Raw genomic sequence first — 20,531 nt, forward strand, 5'->3', positions numbered from 1 at the left:
TTAGCACCATAGGGTGCCCCATTGCCACTATGGGAGCCCCATTGCCACCATAGGGTGCCCCATTGCCACCATAGGGTACCCCCATCCCACCATGGGTACCCCCATTACCACCATAGGGTGCCCCATTGCCACTATGGGAGCCCCATTGCCACCATAAGGTACCCCATTACCACCATAGGGTCCCCCTTCCCATTTAGGGTACCCCCACCCCCTATGGGCCCCCCACTTCATCCCTATGGGGCCCCCCACTTCATCCCTATGGTGCACCCCATACTCCCAATGGGGGGGGGGGCATAGGGGGGGAATCCCCTCCATCCCCCCCACCATGTAAACACCCCCCCCCCAACCCCCTCCCTCCAGCCCCGCCCCTCGCCGCCCATTGGCTGCCGCGGCGCATCTCATTAGCATACATTAACCGGCAGGTGGGGAAGCGGCAGCAGCGCCGCGGCAGCGCCATGGAGCCCCCCCCGCGCCCCCCCCCGCTGCTGCTGCGGGGCCTCCTCCTGCTCTGGGCCGCATCCGGACCGGGTAAGGGCCCCCCCCCAGCCCCAAAACACCCCCAAAATCACCCCAAAATGACCCAAAATCACCTGAAAATGGCCCAAAATCACCTTAAAATGGCCCAAAACCAGCCCAAAATGGCCCGAAACCAGCCCAAAACGGACAGATCCCCCCCCAAATCCACCCCCCCGCTCCCAAATTGCCCCCCCGACATCGCAGGGACCCCCCCCAAACCCCCCCCCACCATCCAATAACCCCAAAACCACCCCAAAACCCCCTTGAAATAACCCATAACCCCCCCCAAAACCCATCCCCCCCCCAAAACCCCCCCCAAAAGACCCCAAAATCGCCAGAAATCACCCCAAAACCCCCCCCCATCACATAACCCATAACCCCCCCCATTCCCACCCCCATATGGTTCACCCCCATTGTCCCCCCCCCCCTTTTCCGCATCCCCCCCCCCCCCATTGTCACCCATTGAGGGGGGGGGGACACCCTTTGTACCCCCCCCATTGAGGTGCCAGGCGTCACCCGGCGCGGGTGTCATTGAATGGGCCCATTGTGTGCCCCCCCCCGCACCCCCCCCATTGACACCCATTGACAACAACGTGGCCCTTGTCCCCGTGTCACCCTCGGGGTGACCTTGGGGGGGGGGGATGGGGTTGGGGGGGGATGGGAAGGGGGGGGGGGGGTTGTGCTGACACAGCAGAAATGGGGTTGACTCCCCCCCTCCCCCCCCAATCCGGTGGCGTCACAATGGGGGGGCAATGGGGGGGACCCGGTGGGAGCATCGGAGGGGGGGGGGCAATGGAGGCGTGTTCCATATCCCATATCCCATGTATTCCATACCCTATACCCCATACCCAATATCCCTTACACCATATTCTATATATTCCATACCCCTACCCCATATTCCATACCCCATATATTCCATATCCCATGCCTCATATCCCATACCCCTTATCCCATACCCCATATTCAATATCCCATATCCCATACCCCATGTCCTGTACCCCATATCCCATATATTCCATACTCCATATCCCATACCCCACATCCCACATCCCATATCCCATGCCCCATTCCTATACTACATACCCCATATCCCATACCCCACATCCCAAACCCCATATATTCCATATTCCATATCCCATATATCCCATACCCCATATCCCATATATTCCATGTTCTATATATCTCATACCCCGTATCCCATATCTCATATATCTCATTTATCCCATACCCCATATCCCATATATCTCATACCCCATATCCCATATATCCCATATGTCCCATACCCTTATCGCATATATCCCATATATTCCATATATGCCATATATACTATCTACCCTATCTACCCCATCTATCCCATATATCCCATGTACCCCATACACCCCATACCCCATATATCCAATACCCCATACCCTGTATCCCATCTATCCCATCTACCCCATCTATCCCTATGTATCCCCATGTATCCCATCTATCCCTATGTATCCCATGTATCCCTATGTATCCCCATGTATCCCCATGTATCCCATCTACCCCTATGTATCCCCATGTATCCCTATGTATCCCATCTATCCCTATGTGTCCCCATGTATCCCATCTATCCCATCTATCCCTATGTATCCCTATGTATCCCATGTATCCCTATGTACCCCCATCCATCTCCATCTATCCCATGTATCCCTATGTATCCCATCTATCCCTATGTATCCCATGTATCCCTATGTATCCCATCTATCCCTATGTATCCCATGTATCCCTATGTATCCCATGTATCCCTATGTATCCCTATGTATCCCATGTATCCCTATGTATCCCTATGTATCCCATGTATCCCATGTATCCCTATGTACCCCCATCCATCTCCATCTATCCCATCTATCTCTATGTATCCCCATGTATCCCCATCTACCCCATCCATCCCCATGTACCCCATGTACCCCCATCCATCCCCATGTATCCCATCTATCCCTATGTATCCCCATGTATCCCTATGTATCCCTATGTATCCCATCTACCCCATCCATCCCCATCTATCCCCATGTATCCCATCTATCCCTATGTATCCCATCTATTCCTATGTATACCTATGTATCCCTATGTATCCCTATGTATCCCATCTATCCCATGTACCCCCATGTACCCCATGTATCCCCATGTATCCCATCTATCCCTATGTATCCCATCTATTCCTATGTATACCTATGTACCCCTATGTATCCCTATGTATCCCATCTATCCCTATGTATCCCATCTATCCCTATGTATCCCCATCTATCCCTATGTACCCCCATCCATCCCCATGTACCCCCTGTCTGCGGGTGTGCGCAGGGCGGTGCCAGGAGGTACAGGCGGAGAACGTGACGGTGTTGGAGGGCGGCACAGCAGAGATCACCTGTCACCTGCACCGCTATGATGGTTCCATTGTGGTGCTGCAGAACCCGGCACGGCAGACACTGTTCTTCAATGGGACACGGGGTGAGAGCCAATGGGATCAATGGGGGTCAATGGGATCAATGGGGGCAATGGGGGTCAATGGGGGCAATGGGGATCAATGGGGGCAATGGGATCAATGGGGGTCAATGCAGAACCCGGCGCGCCAGACACTGTTCTTCAATGGGACACGGGGTGAGTGCTAATGGGGGCAATGGGGGCAATGGGGATCAATGGGATCAATGGGGGTCAATGGGATCAATGGGGGTCAATGCAGAACCCGGCGCGGCAGACACTGTTCTTCAATGGGACACGTGGTCAGTGCCAATGGGGGCAATGGGATCAATGGGATCAATGGGGGCAATGGGGATCAATGGCAGTCAATGGGGGTCAATGGGATCAATGGGATCAATGGGGGCAATGGGATCAATGGGGATCAATGGGGATCAATGGGGGTCAATGGCATCAATAGGGATCAATGGGGGTCAATGGGGGTCAATGGAAATGGGGGGAATGCCCATAGACCCCCATAGGCTGCCCACAGACCCCCATATATTGCCCATAGACCCCCATAGATTGCCCATACACCCCCATAGGATGCCCACAGACCCCCATAGGCTGCCCATAGACCCCCATAGGCTGCCCATAGACCCCCATAGGATGCCCACAGACCCCCATAGGCTGCCCACAGACCCCCATAGGCTGCCCATAGACCCCCATAGGCTGCCCATACACCCCCATAGGCTGCCCATACATCCCCATAGGCTGCCCATACACCCCCATAGGCTGCCCACAGACCCCCATAGGCTGCCCATAGACCCCCATAGGCTGCCCACAGACCCCCATGGGCTGACCCCCTCCTGTACCCCCAGCACTGAAGGACGAGCGGTTCCAGCTGGTGGAGTTCAGTCGGCGACGGCTGCGGCTGCGACTGTCGCGGGCCAGGCTGGAGGATGAGGGGGGTTACTACTGTCAGCTGTACACCGAGAGCACGCACCATCAGATAGCTACACTCACTGTACTGGGTGAGCCATGGGGCAATGGGAGTCAGTGGGGGGCAATGGACTCAATGGGACTTAATGGGGGGCAATGGGAGTCAATGGACTCACCGAGAGCACGCACCATCAGATAGCTACACTCACCGTGCTGGGTGAGACATGGGCAATGGGAGTCAATGGGAGTCAATGGGGGGCAATGGGAGGCAATGGACTCACCGAGAGCACGCACCATCAGATAGCTACACTCACTGTGCTGGGTGAGCTGTGGGGCAATGGGAGTCAATGGGACTCAATGGGGGTCAATGGGAGTCAATGGGGGGCAATGGGGGGCAATGGGAGTCAATGGGAGTCAATGGGGGGCAATGGGAGGCAATGGGAGTCAATGGACTCACCGAGAGCACGCACCATCAGATAGCTACACTCACTGTGCTGGGTGAGCTGGGGGGTAATGGGGGTAATGGGAGTCAATGGGAGTCAGTGGGAGTCAATGGGAGTCAATGGGACTCAGTAGGAGTCAATGGGAGTCAGTGAGACTCAATGGACTCAATGGGACTCAGTGGATTCAATGGGACTCAATGGGAGTCAATCGGACTCAATGGGAGTCAATGGACTCAATGGGACTCAATGGGACTCAGTGGATTCAATGGGACTCAATGGGAGTCAATCGGACTCAATGGGAGTCAATGGACTCAATGGGACTCAGTGGGACTCAATGGGACTCAATGGGAGTCAATCGGACTCAATGGGAGTCAATCAGACTCAATGGACTCAATGGGACTCAATGGGAGTCAAAGGAACTCAATGGGAGTCAATGGGACTCAATGGGACTCAATGGGACTCAATGGGAGTCAATGGGACTCAATGGGAGTCAACCGGACTCAGTGGAACTCAATGGGACTCAATGGAGACATGACAGTCAATGGGACTCAATGGGGACTCAATGGGCCTCACTGGGATCCAATGGGACCCAATGGCACCCAATGGGACCCAATGGTACCCAATGGCACCCAATGGCACCCAATGGCACCCAATGGGACCCAATGGCACCCAATGGTACCCAATGGCACCCAATGGCACCCAATGGGACCCAATGGCACCCAATGGGATCCAATGGCCCCCAATGTGACCCCTGCCCCACAGTGCCCCCCGAGGACCCGGTGGTGGAAGCCGGTACTGCAGCAGTGGAGGGGGCAGAGCTGGAGCTGAGCTGCCTGGTGCCCAGAGCGAGACCCCCAGCGACCCTGCGGTGGTACCGGGACCGGAGAGAGCTACCGGGTGAGCATTGGGGTGTATAGGATGTATAGGATGTATAGGGTGTATAGGGTGTATAGGGTGTATGGGAGCTGGAGCTGAGCTGCCTGGTACCCAGAGCGAGACCCCCGGCGACCCTGCGGTGGTACCGGGACCGGAGAGAGCTGCCCGGTGAGCATTGGGGTGTATGGGGTGTATGGGGTGTATAGGGTGTATGGGGTGTATGGGGTATATGGGGTATATGGGGTATATGGGGTGTATGGGGTGTATGGGGTGTATGGGGTACATGGGGTGTATGGGGTGTATGGGGTGTATGGGGTGTATAGGGTGTATAGGGTGTATGGGGTGTATGGGGTGTATGGGGTGTATGGGGTATGTGATATAGGATATGGGATATAGGTTATGGGATATTGAATACAGGATATGGGATATAGGATATGGGATAAAGGATATAGGATATTGAATACGGGATATGGGGTATGGGATATATGGGGTATGTGATATAGGATGTGGGATATAGGATATGGGATATTGAATACAGGATATGGGGTATGGGATATAGGATATGGGATAAAGGATATAGGATATTGAATATGGGATATGGGGTATGGGATATATGGGGTATGTGATATAGGATATGGGATATTGAATACAGGATATGGGATAAAGGATATAGGATATTGAATATGGGATATGGGGTATGGGATATAGGATATTGAATACAGCATATGGGATATGGGATATAGGATACAGGATGTAGGATATTGAATACGGGGTATGGGATATGGGATATATGGCATATGGGATATAGGATACAGGATACAGGACATGGGATATAGGATACAGGATATAGGATATTGAATACAGGGTATGGGATATGGGATATATGGTATATGGGATATAGGATATTGAATACGGGGTATGGGATATATGGCATATGGGATATAGGATACAGGATATAGGATACAGGATACAGGATATGGGATATAGGATAAGGGATACAGGGTACAGGATATGGGATATAGGGTATGGGATATATGTGATATAGGATACAGGATATAGGATATAGGATATGGGATATGGGATATAGGATATAGGATATGGGATATGGGATATAGGATATAGGATATGGGATATGGGATATGGGATATAGGATATAGGATATGGGATATGGGATATGGGATATAGGATATAGGATATAGGGTATGGGGTATATGTGATACCTGACACATGATGTATGACCCTGCCTGTCTCCGGCTCAGGCTCCAGCAGCCGCGAGCTGCAGGGGAAGGTGTTCAGGCAGCGGAACCTGCTCCGGCTGCGGGTGGAGCGTCGGGATCATGGAGCCATCGTCACCTGCGAGGCCTCACACCCGGCCCTGGCGCGGGGACAGCGGCGCCTGACACAGTACATGCTGGATGTGCAGTGTGAGGGATGGGGTATGGGGTGTATGGGGTGTATGGGGTATATGGGGTGTATGGGGTGTATGGGGTGTATGGGGTATGGGGTGTATGGGGTGTATGGGGTATATGGGGTATATGGGGTATGGGGTGTATGGGGTGTGGGGTGTATGGGGTATGGGATCATGGAGCCATCGTCACCTGCGAGGCCTCACACCCGGCCCTGGCGCGGGGACAGCGGCGCCTGACACAGTACATGCTGGATGTGCAGTGTGAGGGATGGGGTATATGGGGTATGGGGTGTATGGGGTATATGGGGTGTATGGGGTATGGGGTGTATGGGGTATATGGGGTGTATGGGGTATATGGAGTGTATGGGGTATATAGGGTGTATGGGGTGTATGGGGTATATGGGGTATATGGGGTGTATGGGGTGTATGGGGTGTATGGGGTATGGGATATGGGGTATATGGGGTATGGGATCATGGAGCCATCGTCACCTGCGAGGCCTCACACCCGGCCCTGGCGCGGGGACAGCGGCGCCTGACACAGTACATGCTGGATGTGCAGTGTGAGGGATGGGGTATGGGGTGTATGGGGTGTATGGGGTATGGGGTATATGGGGTATGGGGTGTATGGGGTGTATGGGGTATGGGGTATGGGGTGTATGGGGTGTGGGGTGTATGGGGTATATGGGGTATATGGGGTATATGGGGTGTATGGGGTATGGGGTGTATGGGGTGTATGGGGTATGGGGTATATGGGGTATGGGGTGTATGGGGTGTATGGGGTATGGGGTATGGGATGTATGGGGTGTGGGGTGTATGGGGTATATGGGGTATATGGGGTATATGGGGTGTATGGGGTATGGGGTGTATGGGGTGTATGGGGTGTATGGGGTATGGGATCATGGAGCCATCGTCACCTGCGAGGCCTCACACCCGGCCCTGGCGCGGGGACAGCGGCGCCTGACACAGTACATGCTGGATGTGCAGTGTGAGGGATGGGGTATATGGGGTATGGGGTATGGGGTGTATGGGGTATATGGGGTATATGGGGTGTATGGGGTGTATGGGGTATGGGGTGTGTATGGGGTGTATGGGGTGTGTGGGGTATGGGGTATATGGGGTATGGGGTGTATGGGGTATATGGGGTGTATGGGGTGTATGGGGTATATGGGGTGTATGGGGTGTATGGGGTATATGGGGTGTATGGGGTGTATGGGGTATGGGGTGTGTATGGGGTGTATGGGGTGTGTGGGGTATGGGGTATATGGGGTATGGGGTGTATGGGGTATATGGGGTGTATGGGGTGTATGGGGTATATGGGGTATGGGGTATATGGGGTGTATGGGGTATATGGGGTATATGGGGTGTATGGGGTATGGGGGGTATGGGGTATGGAATGTATGAGGTATGGGATATGGGGTATGGGATATGGGGTATGGGATATGGGGTATGGGGTATGGGATATGGGGTATGGGGTATGGGATATGGGGTATGGGATATGATGCTGTCTCCCCCCATTTATTTATATGTCACCTACCTGTGGCAATGCCACCCAGCCCTGAGGCCTGCCCTATGTCCTATGAGCTTGGTGCCACCTCCTCATATCCCATATCCCATACCCTATATCCCATATATGCCATACCCCATATCCCATACCCATACTCTTATATCCTTATATCCCATCCCCTATACCCCATACCCAATACAATATATTCCATACTCCATAGCCCATATCCCATAGCCCTATATCCCATACCCCATATACCATAATCCATATCCCTCTATCCCATATCCCTGTATCCCATATCCCATGTCCCCATAGACGCTCCCACTGCCCGCATCCACCCATCCCAGAGTGTCCTAAGGGAAGGTGACACCTTGGTGCTGACCTGTGCTGTCAATGGCAACCCCCGGTGAGTGTCACCCTATGGGGTGACAATGGGGTGGCTATGGGGTATCCATGGGGTGATAATGGGGTTACTATGGGGTTACTATGGAGTTACAATGGGGTTACTATGGGGTTACTATGGGGTTACTATGGAGTTACAATGGGGTTACTATGGAGTTACAATGGGGTTACAATGGGGTTACTATGGGGTTACTATGGAGTTACAATGGGGCTACAATGGTGTTACTATGGGATAACTATGGGGTCACTCTGGGGGTCATCATGGGGTCACAATGGGGTCACTCTGGGGGTCTCTATGGGGTCACAATGGGGTCATCATGGGATCACTCTGGGGGTCACTCTAGGGGTCTCTATGGGGTCACAATGGGGTCATCATGGGATCACTCTGGGGGTCTCTATGGGGTCACCGTGGGGTCACTCTGGGGGTCTCTATGGGGTCACTCTGGAGGTCTCTATGGGGTCACAATGGGGTCACCCTGGGGTTAGTATGGGGTAACTCTGGGGGTCTCTATGGGGGTTACTCTGGGGGTCTCTATGGGGTCACCATGGGGTAACAATGGGGTCACAATGGGGTCTCTATGGGGTCACAATGGGGTCACAATGGGGTCACTCTGGGGTCTCTATGGGGTCTCTATGGGGTCACAATGGGGTCACCATGGTTCCCCTCCCCCAGCCCCACGGAGATCGCCTGGAGCCGCGGGAACGACTCTCTGCCCCCGCGGGCGCGCGCCGAGGGGGAGGTCCTGACCCTGCCGGCGCTGGCGCCACAGGACAACGGCACCTACAGCTGCCACGTGGGCAACCGGCACGGCCGCGCCGCCGACCACTACGTGCTGGTGGTGTATGGTGAGTGCTGACAGAGAGACAGCATGGAGATGTACCATAGAGATGTACTATAGAGATGTACCATAGAGATGCCATAGAGATGTACCATAGAGATACCAGAGAGATACCATAGAGATACCATAGAGATGTACCATAGAGATGTACCATAGAGATACCATAGAGATGTACCATAGAGATACCATAGACATACCAGAGAGATACCATAGAGATGTACCATAGAGATACCATAGAGATGTACCATAGAGATAGCATAGAGATACCATAGAGATGTACCAGAGAGATACCAGAGAGATACCATAGAGATACCATAGAGATACCATAGAGATACCAGAGAGATACCATAGAGATACCATAGAGATACCATAGAGATACCATAGAGATACCATAGAGATGTACCATAGAGATGTACCATAGAGATGTACCATAGAGATGTACCATAGAGACACCATAGAGACACACAGAGCCCCCACACCCAGCCCCACACCCTGCCCCACGGCTGCCCCATTGTGCCGCAGACCCAGGTGCGGTGGTGGCGGCACCAAGGGCTGTCCCATTCGCCATCGTTGGGGGGGTGCTGGCCCTGCTGGTGTTCCTACTGCTCTGCCTGCTGGGGGCGCTGCTATGGGGCTCCGTGCGGCAGAAAGGTGGGTAATGGGGTAATGGGGGGTAATGGGGGTAATGGGGTAATGGGGGGTAATGGGGGCAGTGGGGGAATGGGGGTAATGGGGTGATGGGGGTAATGGGGTAATGGGGGGCAATGGGGGGCAATGGAGATAATGGGGGCAATGGGGGAATGGGGGGAATTGGGGTAATGGGGGAAATGGTGGGAATGGGGGTAATGGGGCAATGGGGTAATGGGGGCAATGGGGTAATGGGGGTAATGGGGGGCAATGGAGATAATGGGGGCAATGGGAGAATGGGGGGAATTGGGGTAATGGGGGAAATGGGGGTAATGGGGTAATGGGGGCAATGGGGGTAATGGGGTAATGGGGGGAAAGGGGGGAATGGGGTAATAGGGGTAATGGGGTAAGGGGGGTAATGGGGTAATGGGGGTAATGGGGGGAATGGGGTAATGGGGGTAATGGGGTAATGGGGGAATGGGGTAATGGAGGTAATGGGGTAATGGGGTAATGGGGGTAATGGGGTAATGGGGTAATGGGGGTAATGGGGTAGTGGGGGTAATGTTTGTAATGGGGTAATGGGGGTAATGGGGTAATGGGGGCAATGGGGTAATGGGGTAAGGGGGGAATGGGGGAATGGGGGCAATGGGGGCAATGGGGGGAATGGGGGGCAATGGAGATAATGGGGGCAATGGGGGAATGGGGGGAATTGGGGTAATGGGGGAAATGGGGTAATGGGGTAATGAGTGTAATGGGGTAAGGGGGGAATGGGGGGCAATGGGGTAATGGTGGTAATGGGGGGTAATGGGGGCAATGGGGTAATGGGGGTAATGGGGTAATGGGGATAATGGGGGCAATGGGGTAATGGGGGGAATTGGGGTAATGGGGGTAATGGGGGCAGTGGGGTAATGGGGGTAATGGGGGGGAATGGGGGCAATGGGGTAATGGGGGGTAATGGGGTAAAGGGACAATGTGGGCAATGGGGGTAATAGGGGACAATGAAGGTAATGGGGTAATGGGGGCAATGGGAGGAAATGGGGGTAATGGTAATGGGGGCAATAGGGGTAATGGGGGTAATGGAAGTAATAATGGCAATGGGAGGGGGCGGAGCCTCGGATGCATTGGGGAGGGAGGGGGCGTGTCTCGCCGCTGACGCCCTCCTCTGATTGGCCGAGCCAGGCTCGTACCTGACGCACGAAGCCAGCGGATTGGAGGAGCACGGGGAGGCCAGAGAGGCCTTCCTGGGGGCCGAGAGCGGCAAGCGCAAGGAGGAGTTCTTCATATAGGGATGCTATGGGGCCTATGGGGCCTATAGGGGGCAATGGGGGGGGCCTATGGGGTGATTATGGGGGGGTTATGGGTTTATATGGGGGTTATGGAGGTCAATGTGGGGGCTATGGGTGTCTATGGGGGTCTATGGGGATCTATAGGGGGTCTATGGGTGTCTGTGAGGGTCTATTGGGGGGGCTATAGGGGAGTCTATAGGGGGTTATGGGGGGGGTCTATGGGGGGTTATAGACACAAGGGAAGGGGCCATGGGGCTGCTGTGGGGATAGGGATAAGCTCCGCCCCCCATAGCTCCCCAAGCCCCTCCCCTTTAAGCCCCTCCCCTTTAAGCCCCTCCCCCTTTAAGCCCCTCCCCCGAAGACCCCAAAATGGGGGGGAGGGGCCATCCGGATGCACCCATAAATGGGGGAGGGGTCTATGGGTTGTGGGCGGGGCTTATGAAGGGGGTGTGGCCTAAGGGCAACGGGCAAACCCTATTGGTTGGGGGGTAAAGGGGCGGGGCCTATGGGCAGGGAGAGATCTCTATTCATTGGGGCCAATGGGAGGGGGCGGGGCCAAAGGGGAGGGGGCGGGGCCAAAGGGGAGGGGGCGGGGTTATGGGGGGGGGGGGGGATGGGGGGGGCTCAGGTGCCCTCCCCCCCCCCGATCAAAGCCATGAAGGGGGAGGGGCATGGGGGGGGTGGAGGGGGGGGGGGGGGTGGGTCCGTTGCCCCCCCCCCGGCACAAAGGGATGGGGGGGTCATGAATAATGTATGAGGGGGCGTGGCCATGAGGCCCCTCCCCCCCCCCCGCGGGTGTGTCTGTAAATAGGTCGCCTTTTAAACACCTTTGATACGCAATAAACCCCAGTTCGTACCCGGGGGGCAATGGGGGTAATGGGGTAATGGGGTAATGGGGTAATGGGGGTAATGGGGGTAATGGGGTAATGGGGTAATGGGGGTAATGGGGGGAATGGGGTAATGGGGGTAATGGGGGTAATGGGGGTAATGGGGGTAATGGGGTAATGGGGGAATGGGGGGAATGGGGGTAATGGGGGTAATGGGGTAATGGGGTAATGGGGTAATGGGGGTAATGGGGGTAATGGGGGTAATGGGGGTAATGGGGTAATGGGGGAATGGGGGGAATGGGGGTAATGGGGGTAATGGGGTAATGGGGGCAATGGGGGTGATGGGATATGCTGGTATATAGCGGCACATACTGGGATATCATGGGGTGTGCTGTGATATAATGGGATATAATGAGATATAGTGTGATATAAGAAGGGGATATAATAGGATATAATGGGATATGCTGGGATATAATGGTGTATCATGGGTTATACTGGGATATAATGGGCTATAATGGGATATTCTGGGATACAAAAGGATACAATAGGATATAATGAGGTATAACAGGATATACTGGGATAAACTGGGATATAAAGGGGTACAATAGGATGTAATGGGATATAATGGGATGCAATGGGATATACTGGGATATAACAGCATATACTGGGATACACTGCTTAATGGAATGCAATGGTATATACTGGGATATAATGGGATGCAGAAGGATATACTGGGATATAATGGGATACAATAGGATATAATGGGATACAATAGGATATAATGGGATACAATAGGATATAATGGGATATACTGGTATATACTGGGATATACTGGGATGCACTGGAGCCTCCGCTTGGGTTAGGAGCGCTCCCTCCGCGCCGCCAGGGGGCGCCGCAGCCTCTCCCCTGGCCCCGCCCCCCGCACGCCATTGGCCGACGGGCACCACCCCCTCCAGCGAGGCCCCGCCCCCCGCACGCCATTGGCCGACGGGCACCACCCCCTCCAGCGAGGCCCCGCCCCCCGCACGCCATTGGCCAATCAGCACCACCCCCTCCAGCGAGGCCCCGCCCCCCGCACGCCATTGGCTGACGGGCACCACCCCCTGCAGCGAGGCCCCGCCCCCCGCACGCCATTGGCCGACGGGCACCACCCCCTCCAGCGAGGCCCCGCCCCCTGCGGCATCGCCACTGCGCATGTGCCCTCTGCTATGCGGCTCTCCCCAGTGCGCATGCCCAGCCTACGCCGGCGCCTCTGATTGGCCACGGGCGGAACAGAAACGAGGCTGCACCGGAAGCCGGAAGCAGAGGGGGTGCGGAGGGGTCTATGGGGATCTATAGGGGTCTATAGAGGGTCTATAGGAGTCTATAGAGGGTATATAGAGGGTCTATTGGGGTCTATAGGGGTCTGTGGGGGTCTAAAGGGGTCTATAGAGGGTCTATGGGGATCTGTGGGTGTCTATAGGGGTCTATAGGGGATCTATTGGGGTCTATGGGGATCTATGGGAGTCTATAGGGATCTATGGGGGTCTATAGAGGGTATATAGACGGTATATAGAGGGCCTGTGGGTGTCTATAGGGGTCTATAGGGTTCTGTGGGTGTCCAAAGGGGTCTCTAGAGGGTCTCTGGGGGTCTATAGGGGGTCTGTATTGCTCTATAGGGGATCTATGGGTGTCTAAAGGGGTCTATAGAGGGTGTATATGGGTCTATGGGGATCTATGGGTGTCTATAGAGGGTCTATGGATTTCTAAATGGATCTATAGAGGTTCTATGAATGTCTAAAGGGGTCTATAGAGAGTCTATGGGGATCTATAGGGGTCTATGGGTGTCTATAGGGGTCTGTAGGGGTCTATGGGGATCTATAGGGGTCTATGGGTATCTATAGGGTCTGTAGCAGTCTATGGGGCCTCTATGGGGTCTCTGTTGGTCCCTATGGGTCTTCCCCCCCTTCCAGAATGGGGGGGGGATCTCTCAGCGCATGCGCGGGGCTGCTGCGTCACCGCCGAGGCCACGCCCCCTCCGGCACGCGCCGGGGGGGGAGGTCTGAGGGGCGGGGCTTAAAGGAGGGGTGGGAGCCAATAGAGAGCCGTGGTGGGAGCTGATGCGTTCTGATTGGTGGTGGGGGGGCTCTGAGCGTGACGTCATAGTACGGATGACATCACCCACTGATGACATCACCCACTGATGTTTGGGTGAAAAACCCAAAGAATTGGGAAAAACCCCAATAAAAAACGATGCTTTTGACCCATAGAGCCCCCATTTATGTGACCCCCCCCATATATTGGGGTCCCCTCCTATATAATGGTGTCCCAATACCCCCCCCCCCATACTTGGACCATTCCATCCCACCCATATATTGGGGTCCTCCTATTTATGTCCCCCCCATATTGGGGTCCCCCCATCCCCCCCCCCACTTGGACCATTCCACCCCCCCCACACGGGGTCACACGAGGTCACTTTATTGCTTCAGCAGCCGCCGGGGGGGGGAGGGGGGGGGCGGCCCATGTTGGGGGGGGGGGAGGGGGGGACACACAACAGGGGGTGGGGGAGGGGTATTTACAGTGGGGGAGGGGCAGGATCACACCAACACACAAAGGGGGGGGGTGGCACCAACCATATTGCACTTGGGGGGGGTAAAATGGGGGGGGGAGGGGGGGGAAAGGGGGAGGGGTTATGGGATGGACACCCCCCCCCCCCATTGGGACCGCACCATTCAGGGTGCGGGGGGGGGGGGGGGGGGGGGGGGGTGGGGGTGGCCTCGTCCCCCCCCCCCCCGTCCGTGACCTCGAGCTCCGAGTCCGATGAGTCCGGGGGGGGGCGGGGAGGGACCAAAGGGGGGTAGAAATGGGGGGGGGGGAGGGGGAGGGGGGGGGGTGTAGAGGGGGGGGGGCAGCTTGGGCACCCCCAGAGCCCCCGGCACGAATGGTCCAGCCCAGCCCCAGGGGTACTCGGGCAGGGGGGGGGCGGGGGAAGCCCCCTCCCAACAGCGCAGGAGCCTTGGGAAGGGCTGGGGGGGGGAGAGGGAGGTTGGGGGAACAGCCACAGAACAGGCCTGAAATAGCACAAAACTGCCCCAAAACAGCAGAAAATAGCCCCAAAACAGCCCAAAATATGTTAAAATAGCCCAAAATAGAGGAAAATAGCCCAAAATAGAGGAAAATAGCCCAAAATAGCCCCAAAATAGACTGAGATAGGCAGAAATAGCCCAAAATAGACTGAAGTAGAAAGAAATAGCCCCCAAACTGACTGAAATACCCGAAATAGCCCAAAATAGTCCCAAAGTAGATTGAAATGAATAGAAATAGCCAAAATAGCCCCCAAATAGTCTGAAATAGACCAAAATAGCCTGAAATCCCCCAAAGAGCCCCAAAATAGCCCAAAATAGCCCAGAATACCCCAAAATCATCCCAAACCAGCCCAAAACACCCAAAAAGAGATCAAAACACCCAAAAAAAAGCCCAAACCACCCCAAAAAAGATCAAACCACCCCAAAATAGGCCCAAAACACCCCAAAATAGCCCAAACCAGCCCAAAAAGCCCCAATCCCACCCCGGATCCCCCCCCCCCTTAGCCCCGCCCCCCCTTAGCCCCGCCCCCTACCAGGCCCCAGCGCCGCCTCCAGCCGCAGCTTGTCCCGCTCGAACAGAGCAGAGCGCCCCCCAGCGGGCGGGAGGTCTGAGGGGCGGGGGGGGCACAGCAGGGACTGAAGGGCCTGCAATGGGGCAATGGGGATACATTAACTCATTGATACCTATTGATACCTATTGATACCTATTGATCCTATTGATACACATTGATCCCAATTGATACCCATTGATACCCATTGATCTCAATTGATACCCATTGATACCCATTGATCCCCATTGATCCCTATTGATCCCCATTGATACCCATTGATCCCCATTGATTCCAATTGATCCCCATTGATCCCAATTGATACCCATTGATACCCATTGATCCCTATTGATCCCCATTGATCCACATTGATACCCATTGATCCCCATCTCCCCCATTACCCCCATTATCCCCATCACCCCCATTACCCCCATTACCCCCATTACCCCCATTACCCCCATTACCCCCATTACTCCCCATTGCTCCCCATTGTCCCCATTCCCCCATTACCCCATTGCTCCCCATTATCCCCATTACCCCCATTCCTCCCCATTCCCCCATTACCTCAGCCGTCAATGGGGCACAGTCGGGTCCCGGCCCCCCCCCAGGGAAGGGGGCAGTGCTGAGCAGCAGGGGGGGGCCCCCCCCCAGCTCCAGGAGGGGGTAATTGACCAGAACCACTTTGCTGAAGTTGAACTTGTAGGTGAAACGTTTGCCCTTAGTCTTGTGGAGGATGCGCTTGTTGTAGTAGTACCTGTGGGGCACCCATTGATCCCTATTGATACCTATTGATCCCTATTGATACCTATTGATCCCTATTGACACCCATTGATACCCATTGATATCCATTGAACCCCATTGATACCTATTGATACCCATTGAACCCCATTGATACCCATTGATACCCATTGATACCCATTGAACCCCATTGATACCCATTGATACCCATTGAAACCCATTGATACCCATTGATGCACATTGATCCCCATTGATACCCATTGATACCCATTGAAACCCCATTGATACCCATTGATGCACATTGATCCCCATTGATACCCATTGATACCCATTGATACCCATTGATCCCATTGATACCCACTGATACCCATTGATACCCATTGATCCCCATTGATCCCATTGATACCCATTGATATCCATTGATACCCATTGATACCCATTGATCCAATTGATCCCCATTGATACCCATTGATACCCATTGATCGCCATTGATCCCATTGATACCCATTGATATCCATTGATACCCATTGATCCCCATTGATCCCATTGATCCCCATTGATACCCATTGATACCCATTGATACCATTGTTACCATTGATACCCATTGACACCCATTGATCCCTATTGATACCCATTGAACCCCATTGAATCCCATTGAAACCCATTGATACCCATTGAAACCCATTGATACCCATTGAAACCCATTGATACCCATTGATACCCATTGATACCCATTGATCCCATTGATCCCATTGACACCCATTGATCCCCATTGATCCCATTGCCCCCCATTGATCCCCATTGATCCCCATTGAACCCATTGATCCCCATTGATTCCCCCCATTCCCATCACCTGAGCGCCCGGCTGAGCTTGTCATAGTTCATGTGGGGTTTGCACTTCCTGACCCCCCAGAGCCTGGCGACCTCATCGGGGTCCTTGATGACGAACTCCCCATAGTCCCCTTGCCAGGCGATGAGCTCCCGGTACCGCTCCTGCCGCAGCAGCTCCAGGATGAAGTGCCAGAGCTGGATCTGCCGCGAGCCGGGGCTGGACTCGGCTTTATAGGCCCAGTCCGGGAATGCAAACCCTATATAGGGATGGATGGGGTTTATTGGGGTGTATTGGGATGTATTGGGGTGTACTGGGGTCTATTGGAATGGATAGGGATGGATAGGAATGGATAGGGTTGGATAGGGATATAGGGATGTATAGGGATGGATATGGATGGATAAGGATGTATAGGGATATAGGGATGGATAGGGATGTATAGGGTTGGATAGAGATGTATAGGGATGGCTAGGGATGTAGGGATGTATAGGGATGTATAGGGTTGGATAGGGATGGATAGGGATGGATAGCGATGGATAGAGGTGTATAGGGATATAGGGATGTATAGGGATGGATAGGGATGGATAGGGATAGATGGGGTGTATAAGGATGTATAGGGATGGATAGGGATGGACAGGGATAGATGGGGTGTATAGGGATGGATATGGATGGCTAGGGATGTATAGGGATGGATAGGGGTGTATAGGCATGGCTAGGGATGTAGGGATGTATATGGATGTATATGGCTGTATATGGATGTATATGGATGTATAAGGATGTATAGGGATGTATATGTCTGTATAGGTGCCCTGTGTTCACAGCATCCCTCCTGTTCCCCTTTGCTCCCTGTGCTTCCCCTTTGCCCTGAGCCCAGCGCTGACAGCACCAGCAGTTGTGCTCCCGGCTCCAGGCCTGGGATCCCATCCCTGCAGGGACCGGATCCCAGCGGTATCCATAGGGATGGAGCCAGGAGAGGCTGGGAAGGGGATGGGGAGGTGCTCAATGGGGCAGTGCTCTATGGGGTGGGTTATGGGGTGAGTTATGGGGTGAGTTATGGGGTGAGTTATGGGGCGGTGCTGGTGTGGGGCTGGTTCTTGTCACTTGTTCTTGGTGTTAGCATCATTGTAGTGGTAATGGCAGTGAAGGAGTTGTGTGGACTTGGTTTAAACCATGCACAGGGATGCAGGATACAGGGATACAGGGATACAGGATATGGGGATACAGGATACAGGGATACAGGTGTACAGGGATGCAGGATACAGGATACAGGGATACAGGGATACAGGGATGCAGGATACAAGGATACAGGATACAGGGATACAGGGATACAGGATACAGGGATACAGGATACAGGATACAGGGATACAGGATACAGGGATGCAGGATACAGGGATACAGGAAACAGGGATACAGGAAACAGGGATACAGGGATACAGGATACAGGATACAGGATACAGGGATACAGGATACAGGGATGCAGGATACAGGGATACAGGATACAGGATACAGGGATACAGGATACAGGGATGCAGGATACAGGGATACAGGATACAGGGATACAGGGATGCAGGATACAGGGATACAAGGATACAGGATACAGGGATACAGGGATACAGGATACAGGGATCCATGCACAAGGATACAGGGATACAGGATACAGGGATACAGGATACAGGGATCCATGCACAAGGATACAGGATACAGGATCCATGGATACAGGGATGCAGGATACAGGGATACAAGGATACAAGGATACAGGATACAGGATACAGGATACAAGGATACAGGATACAGGGATACAGGATCCATGGATACAGGGATACAGGGATGCAGGGTTACAGGAGGGGGTACCTGGGGTCCAGAGCGCCGGCAGGGGGGCAGTGAGGAGCAGGTCGGAGGCACAGCTGCAGTCCATGGGTCACAGCTGGGGGGGAGATTTGGGGTAAGTTTGGGTGATTTTGGGGTAAATTGGGGGTAATTTGGGTGATTTTGGGTAAATTTGGGTGATTTTGGGGTAATTTGGATGATTTTGGGGTATTTTGGGGCGATTTTCATGCAATTTGGGGTGAATTTGGGATCTTTTTTGTGTGATTTGGGGGCGATTTTGGGGCCATTTTTGTATGATTTGGGGCGATTTTGGTGCAATTTGGGTTCATTTTTGTGTGATTTGGGGCCATTTGGGGGTGAATTTGGGGCAAATTCGGGTGAATTTGGTGCAATTTGGGGTGAATTTGAGCTGCTTTGGGTGCGATTTGGGCCATTTCAATGCGATTTTGGGGGTGTGTAAAGCACGAGGAGCATCCCCCCCCCCCCCCCCCCCCCCCCCCCCTCCCCCTCCCCCCCCCCCCCCCCCCTCCCCTCCCCTCCCCCCCCCCATTCCCATCCCCATTCCCGTCAGTTCCAGGCCGGGATCACTGTTGTTAACGAGCAGCAATGGGAATTGCGGAGCCGCCGCCCCGAGGGCGCCCCCGGAACAGCACAGACACCGACCGAGAACGTATAGACACCTATAGAGACCCTATAGACACCTATAGAGACCCATAGAGACCCATAGAGAGCCTATGGACACCCTATAGAGAACCTATAGAGACCTATGGAGACCTATGGAGAGCCATAGAGACCTATAGACACCTAGAGATACCCTATAGAGATCCTATAGAGAGCCTATGGACACCCTATAGAGAACCTATAGACACTCTATAGAGAACCTATGGAGAGCCTATGGACACCCTATAGAGAGCCTATGGACACCCTATAGAGAACCTATAGACAGTCTATAGAGAACCTGTGGAGAGCCTATGGACACCCTATAGAGAACTTATGGAGACCTATGGAGAGCCTATAGAGACCTATGGAGAACCTATGGAGACCCATAGAGAGCCTATAGACACCTATAGAGACCTATGGAGAGCCTATGGAGACCTATAGAGAACCTATGGAGACCCACAGAGACCCATAGAGAGCCTATAGACACACTATACACACCTATAGAGAGCCTATGGAGAGCCTACAGAGACCTATAGAGAGCCTATAGGGACCTATGGACACCCTATAGAGAGCCTATAGAGACCTATTCGAGCCTATAGACACTCTATAGACACCTACAGAGAGCCTATAGACACCTATAGACGCCCTATGGACGCCTATAGAGACCTATAACCCCCCCTATAACCGCCTATACCCCCCTATAACCCCCCTGTAACCCCCCTATAAACCCCCTATACCCCCTATAACCCCTTATACCCCCCCATACCCCCTATAAC

At 53.9% G+C, this 20,531-nt stretch overlaps 2 protein-coding genes across 2 annotated transcripts; one reads left to right on the forward strand and one right to left on the reverse strand.

Moving 5' to 3' along the window:
• The first annotated feature begins 418 nt into the window (after window positions 1–418).
• On the forward strand, window positions 419–11,278 carry CD22 (CD22 molecule). The gene is made up of 9 exons (XM_034072321.1): window positions 419–528; window positions 2,842–2,988; window positions 3,816–3,968; window positions 5,082–5,216; window positions 6,455–6,619; window positions 8,423–8,513; window positions 9,183–9,355; window positions 9,871–9,999; window positions 11,155–11,278. The coding sequence occupies exons 1-9, from the start codon at window positions 456–458 to the stop codon at window positions 11,259–11,261; spliced, it is 1,173 nt and encodes a 390-aa protein (XP_033928212.1). The 5' UTR covers window positions 419–455; the 3' UTR covers window positions 11,262–11,278.
• A 4,391-nt stretch (window positions 11,279–15,669) lies between these two features.
• Window positions 15,670–19,183, reverse strand: LOC117437706 (ETS domain-containing transcription factor ERF-like). Its single transcript, XM_034072277.1, has 4 exons — window positions 19,120–19,183; window positions 17,293–17,527; window positions 16,266–16,455; window positions 15,670–15,798 (listed from the first exon to the last, which is right to left on the reverse strand). Exons 1-4 carry the CDS (start codon window positions 19,181–19,183, stop codon window positions 15,670–15,672), a joined length of 618 nt encoding a protein of 205 aa, XP_033928168.1.
• Window positions 19,184–20,531: the final 1,348 nt, after the last annotated feature.

Source organism: Melopsittacus undulatus, chromosome 26 (genome assembly GCF_012275295.1).
Source record: "Melopsittacus undulatus isolate bMelUnd1 chromosome 26, bMelUnd1.mat.Z, whole genome shotgun sequence".
Taxonomy (NCBI): Eukaryota; Metazoa; Chordata; class Aves; order Psittaciformes; family Psittaculidae; genus Melopsittacus; species Melopsittacus undulatus.

What these genes read in the sequence shown, in the direction of transcription:
- CD22 (XM_034072321.1), top strand. Translation starts at nt 456, where the DNA reads ATGGAGCCCCCCCCGCGCCCCCCCCCGCTGCTGCTGCGGGGCCTCCTC. An exon ending in GGACCGGAGAGAGCTACCGG is followed by an intron (nt 5,217 to 6,454) that starts GTGAGCATTGGG and finishes TCTCCGGCTCAG; the next exon opens with GCTCCAGCAGCCGCGAGCTG. An exon ending in GCTGTCAATGGCAACCCCCG is followed by an intron (nt 8,514 to 9,182) that starts GTGAGTGTCACC and finishes CCCCTCCCCCAG; the next exon opens with CCCCACGGAGATCGCCTGGA.
- LOC117437706 (XM_034072277.1), bottom strand. Translation starts at nt 19,183, where the DNA reads ATGGACTGCAGCTGTGCCTCCGACCTGCTCCTCACTGCCCCCCTGCCG. An exon ending in AAGCTCAGCCGGGCGCTCAG is followed by an intron (nt 16,456 to 17,292) that starts GTGATGGGAATG and finishes GGTGCCCCACAG; the next exon opens with GTACTACTACAACAAGCGCA. An exon ending in GTGCCCCATTGACGGCTGAG is followed by an intron (nt 15,799 to 16,265) that starts GTAATGGGGGAA and finishes GCCCCATTGCAG; the next exon opens with GCCCTTCAGTCCCTGCTGTG.